This window comes from Myotis davidii, unplaced genomic scaffold, assembly GCF_000327345.1.
Source record: "Myotis davidii unplaced genomic scaffold, ASM32734v1 scaffold238, whole genome shotgun sequence".
NCBI lineage: Eukaryota > Metazoa > Chordata > Mammalia > Chiroptera > Vespertilionidae > Myotis > Myotis davidii.
The window spans coordinates 4,892,341-4,905,460 of record NW_006293779.1 but is presented as its reverse complement, the minus strand read 5'-3'; the positions used below and the strand labels follow the sequence as shown (position 1 = coordinate 4,905,460).

The following is a 13,120-nucleotide window of genomic DNA, read 5'->3' as shown; positions in this document are numbered from 1 at the left end:
TCGAGGCACGGAGCATACAGGTAGGGGTGAAGGTGAAGGACTGTAGTTTACAATTTATAATATGCATTCACTACCACCCCTATGAGATACCTCAATTTTAAAGAGAAGAAAGGTTTGGAGCATCTAAGTAACTTAGCCACGATTTACACTGCTAGCAAGTGGCAGAGCCGGGGTCGGTGTGAAACCCACATTTATCTACGACTTGTTGAACAGCTGGCTACAAAGGGCCCAGAACAGACTCGGAGGTCAGGAGCAGGAATACATGTCTCAGCTCCTGCACCACCTTTTCGGTTTCCGTGCAGGGAAACGCCCCTCAGTACCTACTTGCTCCGGGAATCCTAGCGTCCACTCCCCCGCGTTGGTGTAAGTTCACCGAGAGGGACTAGGACTAGTGTCAGGGCGTTGGTGTAAGTCCACCGAGAGGGACTAGGACTAATGTCAGGGCGTTGATGTGAGTCCACCGAGAGGGACTAAGACTAGTGTCAGGGCGTTGGTGTGAGTCCACCGAGAGGGACTAGGATTAGTGTCAGGGCATTGGTGTAAGTCCACCGAGAGGGACTAGGACTAATGTCAGGGCGTTGCTGTAAGACGACCGAGAGGGACAAGGACTTGTGTCAGGGGGTTGGTGTGAGTCCACCGAGAGGGACTAGGACTAATGTCAGGGCGTTGGTGTAAGTCCACCGAGAGGGACTAGGACTAATGTCAGGGCGTTGGTGTAAGACGACCGAGAGGGACTAGGACTAGTGTCAGGGGCGTCGCCAGGCGGGGACGGGGTCCCCGTGAGCCAAGTGTCTCGGTTCAACGGGCCTCTGCACACCCGGCAACCCCTAGGTTCGCATCCGGCTCCAGTCCAGGCCGGTCCCCCCACACCCACCCCGCTCGCGGCTTAACCCCCTCGCCCGGCTCAGTCCTAGCAGTCGGTTCTCCGGGCTCTAGTCCAGGCTCCTTTGGGGGCCGGAAGTGAAACGCACTCTCTTTTTTGCATTGTGGGAGCCCTGCTCTCGGGATCTCATCTCGTCCGGTTCTCCTGCGAACCCAGGCCGTGCGACGGCGAGCTCTTCTTCCGGTTCGCTCGCTCCATTCCTCCCAGCGCCTCCACTCCCCCGGCAAGGCCCCCGGTTGGCTCCCGAGCCAGGTCGGGACAGGAGGATGCTCTTCTGAGCGGTCGGAACCAGTCCCATTCTGTCTCCCAGCCGCCGCGGCGGAAGTCTCTCTAGCCACGTGACGTCTCGATGGTCGAGTGGGCGGAGCCAGAAGGAAGATGGCGACGCCCGCGGCTGCAGCTGAACCTCAGGCGTCCGGGGGTCCTCGGCCCCCAGTGTGTCTGTTGGTGTTGGGGATGGCGGGGTCTGGGAAAACCACCTTCGTACAGGTGAGGTACATGGCGCGGGCGAAGCAGGTGTGCGCGAGAGGCAGTGGAAGGCCGGGAAACGGGAGAGGAGGGCTTCCCGAGGAGCGGGAGGGCCGGCGCGTGGCTTCCGGGGGTCCTCGGAGACCTTGCACTGGAGCCTGGGCTCAGCAAGGCGCCTGGAGTGCATACCGGGTGCCGCTTACCACCTGGTACTGCGGTTGTCCTGCCGGCAAAATTGCTGACTTGAAGGCAGAGGCTGACTTACAAGTAACGCGATTCATAGTGCAGAGTGCTACCACACAGGCTTTCGGTATAGATGGCTAAAGAATTAGGTATTTGTTGTGTGAACAGAAAAGGGGTGCCGTAATAAGTGTAATAACTGCAGCCCCACCTCTCCTCTGACAGTTGTCAGTCTGTTCTCTATCTATGAGCCTGTTTCTATTTTGTTTATTTTGTTCATTAGAGTCCACATATGAGTGAGATAACATGGATCATAAATTCTTAACTGGGCAGGTCTTGGTGGGTAGTCACACCCCAGCATATAACTTTTTTGGTAAAATGTTTATATGTGCTCTAAGTAAGTCCTGTTCATTTTTTTGTGTGTGTGCGCGCGCATCTGGGTTAACTCACCTTTGAAATGCCTCTTTTTCAAGAGAGCATGCAATCTTATTAACCATCCACTTTCCACCTCTCTTTCTCCAACTTTATGTCATCTTCCTCCTTAATTCCAAATGCATAAGTAAAAGAAACTGCAAAACTTTCATTTTTCGGAGCATTTGCTGCCTGGTTGCTGTCATCATTTTGAGTCAAACACAGGCAATGGGGATACAGTGAAAATGAGGTTGATAAGGTTCTGCATTCATGGAACTACTGGTTTATTGGCGGTGATAGGATAAAAACCCCACACAAAGCAAGTAAATAAGTGATGGAGGGAAGAGGAGGCTCTGTTAAATGGGTAATAAAGAAAGGTTTCATTTCATCTGAGAGTTGAATGTTGGAGGTGAGTACTTCAGATAGAGGGAAATGTCCTTTGTCCTCTTATCATGCCCTCTTTGTCTGTCTCCATCCCGCACCTCACATCTCTGCAGAGGCTCACAGGACATCTGCATAGCCAAGGCTCTCCACCTTATGTCATCAATCTTGACCCAGCTGTGCATGAAGTTCCCTTTCCTGCCAATATTGGTGAGTAAACTGCCATTTTGTATAAAGTTTCTTGGAATGGAAACCCTCCAGCCTGCCAGTTTTCAATGCTTTCATTTTTTCCTAAACTACCTATTTTCATTTCCCATGGACTTGCTAGAATTCTTGAACAGGCTTTTGCCTTATTCACATTTTCTCTTTGTTGACTCCTTTCCCTTTGTTTCCTTTCTACTCAGTGTTATTTCTCTTTTCTTACCTGAGGTATCAGGCTATTGTTTGGGAAAATGAAGTGGCTTCTCACTTCTAGGCCCTAAACCCTTCAGCAGGCTCTGATATATGCACCTCTTTATTTAGTTTATTAGGGGCTCAGTGCACGAATTCGTGCACCTTGAAAGGAACTGTGGACCACAAGGCTGTGGTGGGCACAGAGGCAGGACTTGGCCCATCCTCCATGCCCCCACCCAGCCCCTCCTGCGTTGGCCCCCGGTTCCCTGTCTGACGGCAGCCCTGCTCCCATGCGCTGACAGTGCTGGCCCCACTCACACCTGCTGATGACGTGGAGCAATTGGGGCCGGCGCCAGGAGCAGGTGTGAGCAGGCCGGCATTGTCAGTGAGTGCGAGCTGCGGCTGCTGCCCTGATTGCCCCTCAGGAGCAGGGGGAGGTGGAGAAGCCCTCAGGGGTGATTGGGGCTGGCAGCTGCTGCTTGAATCTGCTGACAGTGCGGAGTGATTGGGGGCTGGTGCTGGCAGCGGGTGCAAGCAGGGCCGACACCAGCACAGGTGTGAGCACGGCAGGACCGCAGTGCATAGGAGCAAAGAATTTTCAGTAACCACCAGAGGCTCACCGGATGACAGTGACCAGCATCCCCCCTCTCACCTCCCCCATCATGCCATGGCCCTTTATGTTCCATGCGCACCCCCTGGTGGTCAGTGCACGTCATAGTGACTGGTTGTTTGGTTGTCCCGCCCTTCGGTCTATTTGCATATTAGGGTTTTATATATGTAGATTTTTATCAACGTTTAGTTAGAGTATAATGGTTCTTGTGTGGTAGTTCACTTAATGATTTGTAGGAACCTTGCTTCCACTCCCAAAGTTACATGGAAAAATGTGCATAGGTATCCTAATAGGAATCTGTGACTATAAAAAGATGAAAATGGATGTGATTCAATGTCATGTTTCTTGATAGGATCTAGGCTTCCTGATCTAGACTTTCACTGTGGTAATCTTTCTATCTCTTCTTAATCCTGTTAAGATGCTTATAACTCAAACAAAGGAAGGCCTTATGTTAAGAAGCAGAGATTGTGCTCTGGCCAGTGTGGCTCAGTTAGGTGAGCATTGTCCTCTGTACCGAAGGTTTATTGGAGATACACACACACACACACACACACACACACACACACGGCAAAGGATTTGGGGGAAAAAAATCTCCCATCTCACTTAAAGGATGGAATTCTAATAGTTGATGGGGTAGGTTTATAGACTGGTAGATAGGTTTAGTTAGATATTACTGGATAAATTAATTCCTTTTTAAAAATCATGTCTGCATTACCTTTGTTATCAGTAGCAGTTAATAAGAAATAAACATTTTTTTCTTGATTTAGTGCTCTTTTTCTATTCATATGGTTACTGACAAGGTGTTTAAGTGCATAAAACTTTTCTCCCTATCTCAGAACATCTCAACCATAGCTTGAGAAGTTGTAACCTAACATTCCTCATGGGGGACTTGACAGCTATCCTTTGTAAGGACAGGAACCATTGTGAAGCTGGTAGAAGAGAATGCTCACAAGGGAATACTAAAAACTACTTTTCATTTCTTGCTGATAGAGAAAGTACAGGACACCTTCTGCCCTTCTATTCTTTTCCTCACAATTTTGCTTCTTTTTCATCACAGTTCAATGATCTTGGCTTAAAAATTACAAAACAAATTTGAAAAGTAACTCATGCTTAGAGGGAAACTTATTATTTTTCCTCAGGGGATCAGAGATGACCTGAGAGACCTTGTGGCTTAGGATATTATTGGTGGAGAGCCTCAAGCTATATTGTTTCTTATGTGTTAAATTCGAATTAATTCACCCTCTTTCCCCAGATATTCGTGACACCGTGAAGTATAAAGAAGTCATGAAACAGTATCCTTTTTTACGTCTTCTTTGGTGTTGACTCACTCTGTATTTTGCAGCTTTGAAGGAATGTTTTTGGGTTTCCTTGTGAAATATACTAGTAAAATCATTTTGATTACTTTAAAGTCACTTTATTAGGAAAATGAAAGATGAAGCTGGGAAAAAGTATTGTAGGTGATTAGAAATATTCTTTGGGCTTGCAATTTTAGTTTTTTTACCAAATTCCCAGACGGCAGGCTGTTGTAATTAGAGGGCGTAGATAATGAGAGGCTAGCTGGTAGCGTGCCTAGGACCCAGAAAGTAGCATTGCCTTGGAAGCTACATCCATTGGTCATCACCTCTTCAAACTGGGAAACCCAGAAATGAGTAGGATCACCTCTTGGTACATTGCTGTGTGAAATGTGTACTTTCCCTCTAGGTAAGTCTAGGTAGGAAATCTAATTATAATCAGCAAGTTGCTTGATCAGTGAGGATCAGAGCAAGGAGTGTTATATAGATGATCGTAATAGCTAATGCTAGCAGGCTGTCACTGCCTGATGCATCTGTCTATTATGTTTTGGTCCCTTTAGTTTGTTCATTTTGCCTGGCCCTCCTTAAAACAAATAAATGAAGAAGACCTTGATGAATGTTTCCTATGAAGTTATAGCTGTGTGGTACATACTAAGTCAAGGATTAGCTTGCCAATATTCATTAATGGACCACTAATATTATAATGTTTGTGTGAGTGATGTCCTGGGTGTGAACTTTATCATCTGATTTCATCTATAAACAATTTAAATCCTCAACTTAGTGTCTAGATATGGACTTGGACCCAATGGTGGCATAGTGACCTCACTCAATCTCTTTGCTACTAGATTTGATCAGGTATGTCTGTCTGTTTTCACTTATATAGGCATGACTGTGTAAAAACCAATGGCTCTTAAATACCTTAGTTTGATAATGTTGGGAAAGAAGAGCAATTAACCTGGGATATACATATCCTCCTATATAATAAAAGGCTAATATGCAAATGGTCCCCTTGACTGGGAGTTTGACCAGGAGTTTGACAGGGGGTGAGGCTGGCCTGTCAATCGCCTCCAGCCCCTCCCCCTGGCTACCCCCCATCTCCCAATTGCCCCCCCCCCCCAACCCCAATTGGGGGCAGGGCTGGCCAGCCAACCTCCCGCATCGCCTTCCCCTGGTGGTCCCGCCTGATCACCCCAACTGGGGCAGGCTGACCGGACCCCACTCGTGCATGAATTCGTGCACTGGGTCTCCAGTAGAAAATAAATAGGCATTTTGGTAGACAGAGAAATAGGCTACTAGTATGAGAGGATGATCAGTTTTATGAACACTTCATATTTAATATTTGGGACAGCCAGTGAAACAAATACAGGAGACCATGTTTGTTTCTTGATCTGTTATTGGCATATAGTGTTACCCTGAGGATGGAGTAAAGGGATGGGGGGAGAGATGAGCTAGCAGGCATGGAACAGAAAAATAATGGGGCTTTTTAAACTTGTGACAGACAGTTATCAGCATCTCAGACCTTGCCCTGTGCTCCAGGGTGCTGCAGTGCTGCTGATGTGGCTGTGTTTCTGTGGTTCAGTGAGCTTATTAGTTGGTGTCCTAAGATTGAGAACACAGAGATTCAATAGGTGATGGTACCTATAAAGCAGGCCACTTGGAGAGGGCCCTGTGATTTTATGCTGAAATTGGCTCCTGTTGTAATTGGCATCTTTTTCTTTTAGGTGATGAAATTTATTGAGAAGGCCCAGAACATGTCTAAGTAAGTGATTTCAGTTTAGTGCCTGTTTATCACTCTGTAGTTAACACGTTTCTAGGCTTTTTGGAAAGATTTTGGGTTAGCATTAAGTTTTGAAAGAGTTTAGGTTAAGATGAAACTGTTAGAAGTGAAAAAAAGATAGTCAAGAAAATCATTAAGATGCTATATAGTGTAGAGCTAAGTTTAATAGTATTCTATCCCCAGCCTCTTTGGTATATGCCCATGGCTTCTTAGGAGATATTGTGAAACTTTGTCTCTGTTTTCTTTTGGGAAACCATATTTGTTGGCATTAAAATCTCTGAAACATCTTTCTAACTCTTACTTAAATGAATATAATTTACATAAATCAGAGAGAATAATTGTTTTTTAATTTTAAAAGTATCAAAATATAAAATAAAATATTTGTTCATATTATTACCCACTGTTAATAGATTAAATCTTAATAGGTTTTAATAGGTTTGTTTAAAAAAAAAAGATAATTCATTATTTTTATAAAAAAGATATATGACCCTTACAAAGAATTCAACGTGGTGGTATGGTTCAGAGGTCATGCACCAGGAGATCATGGTTCGATTCCCCATTGGGGCACATGCCCAGGTTGTGGGCTTGATCCCCACAGGAGGCAGCTGATCCATGATTCTCTCTCATCATTGATGTTTCTTTCTCTCTCTCCTTCCCTTTTCCTTTCTCCTTGAAACCAATGAAAATATATTAAAAAAAAAATTCAAACCATACATAATTTAAAAGGTGCAGTTATCACCCACTAGACCCATTAGAAATAACTATCATTATTATTACTATCAGTGACTATCATTTCATGTTTCTATGCATATATACATAAGTAGAAGAATGGAGGGATAAGGTGTTTTGCAAAAATAGTATCATAAAAGAGGTAGTTTTAAAAAATATTTTTCTTGAGCCCCAGCTGGTTTGGCTCAGTGAATAGAGTGTCGGCCTGTGGACTGAAGGATCCTGGGTTCAATTCTGGTCAAGGGCACATGCCTAGGTTGTGTGCTTGATCTCCTGTAGGGGGCATGCAGGAGACAGCTGATAAATGACCCTCTCTCACCATTGATGTTTTTCTCTCTCTCCCTCTCCCTTCCTCTCTGAAATCAATAAAAATACATTTTAAAAAATCTTTCTTGTGATATAAACTCATATACCATAAAGTTCACTTCTTTAATTTATATAATTTAGTGGTGTTTAGTATACTCATAAAATTGTGTATTGATTCCTACTATCTAATTTCAGGACATTTTTATTATCCCAAAAGAAATGTCATACACATTAGCAATCTTTCTTTTTCCCCAGCTCCTATTGGCTGCACCATTTTACATTCCCACCAGCAGTGCATGAGGGTTCCAGTTTCTCCACGTCCTTGTCAATATTTGTTATATCTTTGTTTTTTAATATAACTGTCTTAGTGGGTGTGTGGGTGTGAGGTGGTATTGCATTGTGGTTTTGATTTGTATTCCCTCAAGGATTAATGATATTGAGCATCATTTCATCTATTTATTAGTCATTGGTATATATTTATAGAAGTGTCTTTAAATTCTTCGCTCATTTTTAAAACAGTTTTATTGAGATATAAGTCACATTCCATGCAATTCTCCCATTTAAAGTGTACAATTCACTGACTTTTAATGTAGTCACAGAATTGTGCAGCTATCAGCAATTTTAGATCATTTTTATCACCTCAACAAGAAACCCTGTATTCTTTAGCTATCACTCGCCTGTCCCACCCCCTCCCCTAAGCAACTGGATAGTTTCTCAAGAGATTTATATTCTGTTTTTTCTTATCTCATTTTTAATGCAATGTGTATCTATAACTATCACACAGTCCCCTGTGATCATTTGCAGTAATTTATCCACTGCTGTTCTTTAAAAAAAAAAAAATTCTATTGATTTTTTTACAGAGAGGGAGGGAGAGGGATAGAGAGTTAGAAACATCGATGAGAGAGAAACATCGATCAGCTGCCTCCCGCACGCCCCCCACTGGGGTTGTGCCCGCAACCAAGGTACATGCCCTTGACCAGAATCGAAACTGGGACCCTTGAGTCCGCAGGCCGACGCTCTATCCACCGAGCCAAACCGGTTCAGGCTGCACTGCTGCTCTTATCCATTAGCATGAATATTGGACATTGAACAAAGCCTGGGGTAATGTGGTATGCATTTTAAAGACAACGGGAGGATGGTAGACTTGGCAATGTGAAGAGGGCATTCCAATCTTGGATAACCAGTAGTTTGGTGTTTTGTGTAATGAAATATTTCAGCATTGTACAAGTCTAATACTTCTTTAATGGTCTTTCTTGACACAGATATGTCTTAATTGACACACCTGGGCAGATTGAAGTGTTCACCTGGTCAGCTTCTGGGACAATCATCACAGAGGCCCTGGTGAGTATTGTAGGTATTACTGAGAGCTAGACTCTTTTTATTGCCTGGGACCTTATGTAGAAGGGAGTAATAGAAGCTCTGTAAAGTGGTTCTCTCTTGCTAAAGAAGGTAGGAAAAACCTGGGGACAGATCATGAGCCCTCTGGCTAAGGCTTTGATTATTTTGTGGCTTTAGGCATCCTCATTTCCAACGATTGTCATTTATGTAATGGACACATCAAGAAGTACCAACCCAGTGACCTTCATGTCCAACATGCTCTATGCCTGCAGGTAATTGATTATTGCTGGGCACGATATTACATCAAGGTATGAGTCCTCCTCTTCTTCTTTGAGTCCTGAGTGCTTATCCCTAGAGATGTGCTCATTCAGGTTTGCCACTCAGTTTAGTGGTTGTGAGTTGGGGAGGGGTCAGAAGAGAAAAGAGGCACATGTGCTCTTGGCATTCTCTGTCAGCAACTTCTCATCTTCCTCCTTGCTTGCTATAGAAAGAGGTAGTGTGTGAATATGAATCTTCTGGTAGTTGCTCCCAGTTAAATGAAATCCAAGTCTAAATAAAACAGAGCTCCTTTTCTGAATTATAACATGGAAAATTATAACATGGGGAGAGATTATGAGTAAAAAGGTTTATCCATAATTCTAAAATACACAGGTTTGCCCCAACGGTGGTATGATTAGGAGAGTAAGGACATGCCTCACTGGTTATGTGAGTACATTAGATCTAGGAGCAAGGCATGCCGTTATTGAAGCTGAGAGAATTTGATTTTTGGGGGTACAGAAAAGCCATCACCAACATTTGCCCCTTTGAGTATGATTAGGGATGTCTCTTATTTGATGCAAGAAATCCTAGTCCAAATAGAAATCTGATGACTGACAGCATTTGCTCATTTTTAAAAAAAAATATCTTCATTGATTTGAGAGGAAGGAGGAGAGGGAGAGATAGAAACATCAATGATCAAGATACATTTTTAAAGATTTTTTAAGAGAGAGAGGAAGGAAGAGGGAGAGAAAGAGAGAAAGATCAATGTGAGAAAGATACATCAATTGGTTGCCTGCCCTTGACCAGAAGTGAACCTGGGACCCTTCAGTCCATAGGCTGATGCTCTATCCACTGAGCCAAACCAGCTAGGGCCATTTGCTCATTTTTATATTAGTTGTTTAAAAGACAATTATTTGGTAAAAACAAGCAACCAAACACACACACACACACACACACACACACACACACACACAGAAAATAGAATCAGTAGCAAAGCATTCTTAAAGAAAGAGAGTTATGTGTGTGTGTTTGTGTGATGGTGGGGTGGTTTTTCTCTTGGGAGAGGAGGACATGTGCCTTGTAAGAATGGATACCTTACACTTAGAGTCTGAACTCAGTCCCCTTTACTCAATGCCAACTGACTGACGTGGTAAACAAGAGCTGCAGTGTTTTTACTAATAATGTTTTGATGTTTGATTTTTCAGCATCTTGTACAAAACAAAGCTTCCTTTCATTGTGGTCATGAATAAAGTAAGTGGATCCTTCTGTTGTGATTCAGTCCTGTATTTGTTTTTCATCAGAACTTTGTGTTATTGGAAGATTCGGAATAGTGGGAAATGTTATTTAGAGGCAGGAGAGTAGATTCAAGCTTAACTGAAACAGTCATGGGCACTTCTAGGGAGAAGATTCAGTCAGATTGAATATTTATCACTGACTTTCATGCCAAGTTATTTCAGCCTAGATAGAGCAGCCCCTCAGTTGGAGGGTGTGGATTATTCCTCAGAATCGAGACAATGGGCGGAGATGGGACTGCTAGTCTATTGGAAGTGGCAACTAAAACAAAAACTTCCCTGTTGATTGATAGCTAGGATACAGCAGACTAGTTGACTTTAGAGCCTGGAATGGGCTGGCATCCACTGTGGTCAGAGTGACTTGGCAGTGGATAGTGAAGAGAACATATAACTTCATTTAATTAACACTATACAGCAGACTTGGTTCTTTATGGCTTGTTGTAGTGGAAGAGGAACTGGGGAAAGCAGAGAAAGAAAATATAGGAATGATTTGCTTTCTTTCTTTATTGAATTTATTGGGTGGCATTGGTTAATAACACTATATATGTTTCAGATGTACAATTCTATAATACATCATCTGTACACTATTGTGTGTTCATCACCCCAAGTCAAGTCTCCTTCCATCACTATTTGTCCCCCATACCCTCTTCTGCCTCTCCTCACCCCTGAATGATTGCTTGTTATTATCACTACTTAATTAAAAAAAGTGGGGGAGGGGCATTATTTGGTCTCCAAACTCATCTCTGGTTTCTCATAGTTGGTTTCTCTCTGTTGCAGACTGACATCATTGATCACAGCTTTGCAGTGGAATGGATGCAAGATTTTGAGGCTTTCCAAGATGCCTTGAATCAAGAGACTACATATGTCAGTAACCTGACTCGTTCGATGAGCTTGGTGTTAGATGAATTTTACAGCTCACTCAGGGTAAACTTTCTCTTCTCATGCCAACAGTTTCCCCAGATAGCATCTTAACCCAATAGGGCTGGCTTTGAACCGTCTTAGGAAGGAAGTACATTACTTTTTGAAAAGTAAATTTTAAAGCATTAACTTATTAAATACTGGAGGTTTATTGATGAATAGATAGAGACCCTACCCTCAGAGAGTTTATGGTCTAGTTAGAAGAGAAGGCTACACACAGAATTAAAACAGAATTAAGAAAGATTGGAATTTGGCCCTGATGGTAGTGAGAGGGAAGATCACTTGACATGAGAAGTGTTGGAGGATATAGCTTGAGAGGTATGCTTTGAAGGAAGGGTAAGATTTGTATAAGCAAAAGTGGGTGTGGGTGGCAGAGCGTATGTTAATTGCCCAAGTAAAGGCACTGAGATACTAATTTTCATAGAGAACAGACAGTGGTTTGATTTGATAGAGAATAGATAAAAAGCCCTGCTACTTGTTTGTCCCTAATTATCTTTCTTGTTCAATTCTCTATTTTCCTTAGACTTATTTCCATGACTTTTTAGTAGACATGCTGCTTTCTGGTTTAGCTTTTATTCTTTGCCAGAGACTTCTTTAAGTATCTGAACTTTTTTATGAAATTTGAACAAAATAATGTACACCATTAAAAAATATACATCTCTTTGCTCAGTGGCATTGATGTTGCTTTTGTCAGGTGGTAGGTGTGTCTGCTGTTCTGGGTACAGGCTTAGATGAACTCTTCGTGCAAGTCACCAGTGCTGCGGAAGAATATGAAAGGTGAGAACAAAGGACAATTCTGTTGATGACATTCTTAATGACCCACAATTCTGGTATGATAGCAATTTTTCCAGGCAAAGCATTTTGGTTTTCATAGTATATATATTACATTTGCCATGCGTATGTGTACTGACCACACTTAGGGATAACTAATCCCCATTAACTCTTTTTAAAAAATAGGGGTATAAAAATCTTCATTGTATTTAATGAGTAAGAGCAGGCAGGAGTCACCAGACTTTTTGTGAAAAGCCAGGTAATAATCATGTTAGACCTTGTGGACTTTGTGATCTCTTTTGCAACTGTTCAACTCTGTCGTTGTGGCAAAAAAGCATCCATAGACAGTTTATAAATGAATGAACGTGGCTGTGTTCCAGTAAAACATTATTATAAAAATAGGCAGCGGACTTGATTTGGCCGTTTTCCACATTGGATGACCCCATTAGCTTTAATGCTTTGGAGTCAGACAGTTAAGAGTTGGATTTCTGTTTCCTCCACTTAATGAATAACTTCTGCAAGTTTCCTCAGTTGTAGTTCAGGGATAATAGCATGGATTGCTAAGGTCGTTGTGAGAATTATTTGAGAAAACATCTGGAGCACCCAGTGCAATTGCTGACACATAGTAAGCACATTTCATAATAAATGATTGTTATTACTTGTCATAATTAATATTGGAATTCCATTTACCTAAAGGAAAGTGGAGTCAGAGCATGTACTTTCCTTAGGTCTGTAGCCTGTTAGTTGCTGCATCCCCACATGCTCCTGTGGCCCCATAAATAGCAAGATCCTAACAGACACATTGTGGTTGTGTGTGTGTGTGATCAAAGCCTTAGGAAAAGACTGCTTTGTGTCCTTTCATAGTTGCCCTGTTAAAACCACATAATTAAAAGTTAATATATATTGGGCTTCCTGAACCCAGCAGTCCTCGCTTCTTTTACTCATCTCAAATGTTTATCCGTATGAATGCTAATAAGCTCATTAGTCAGTGTCTCTAGAGTTAATCTTTCCAGCTCAGCAGTCAGACATTTTTCTTTTTTCTAGTTTCCCGGGTGAGGACAGGTACCTTGGCTTTAAAAAAAAAATTATACATTATATCTATCTATCTATCTA

At 42.6% G+C, this 13,120-nt stretch overlaps 1 protein-coding gene across 2 annotated transcripts in view; it reads left to right on the top strand.

Moving 5' to 3' along the window:
* Positions 1–679: 679 nt before the first annotated feature.
* Positions 680–13,120, top strand: part of GPN1 (GPN-loop GTPase 1) — a 20,785-nt gene continuing 8,344 nt past the window's right edge. The window contains exons 1-11 of one of the 2 annotated variants that reach the window (XM_015566356.1): positions 680–1,372; positions 2,440–2,533; positions 3,745–3,820; positions 4,579–4,618; positions 5,407–5,473; positions 6,340–6,377; positions 8,693–8,771; positions 8,946–9,040; positions 10,232–10,277; positions 11,096–11,242; positions 11,931–12,013. In XM_015566356.1, coding sequence (XP_015421842.1) covers positions 1,233–1,372; positions 2,440–2,533; positions 3,745–3,820; positions 4,579–4,618; positions 5,407–5,473; positions 6,340–6,377; positions 8,693–8,771; positions 8,946–9,040; positions 10,232–10,277; positions 11,096–11,242; positions 11,931–12,013 — 905 coding nt within the window. In that variant the 5' untranslated portion in view covers positions 680–1,232. The remainder of the gene's footprint in view (positions 1,373–2,439; positions 2,534–3,744; positions 3,821–4,578; positions 4,619–5,406; positions 5,474–6,339; positions 6,378–8,692; positions 8,772–8,945; positions 9,041–10,231; positions 10,278–11,095; positions 11,243–11,930; positions 12,014–13,120) is intronic. The other variant, XM_015566357.1, reaches the window with a different exon arrangement.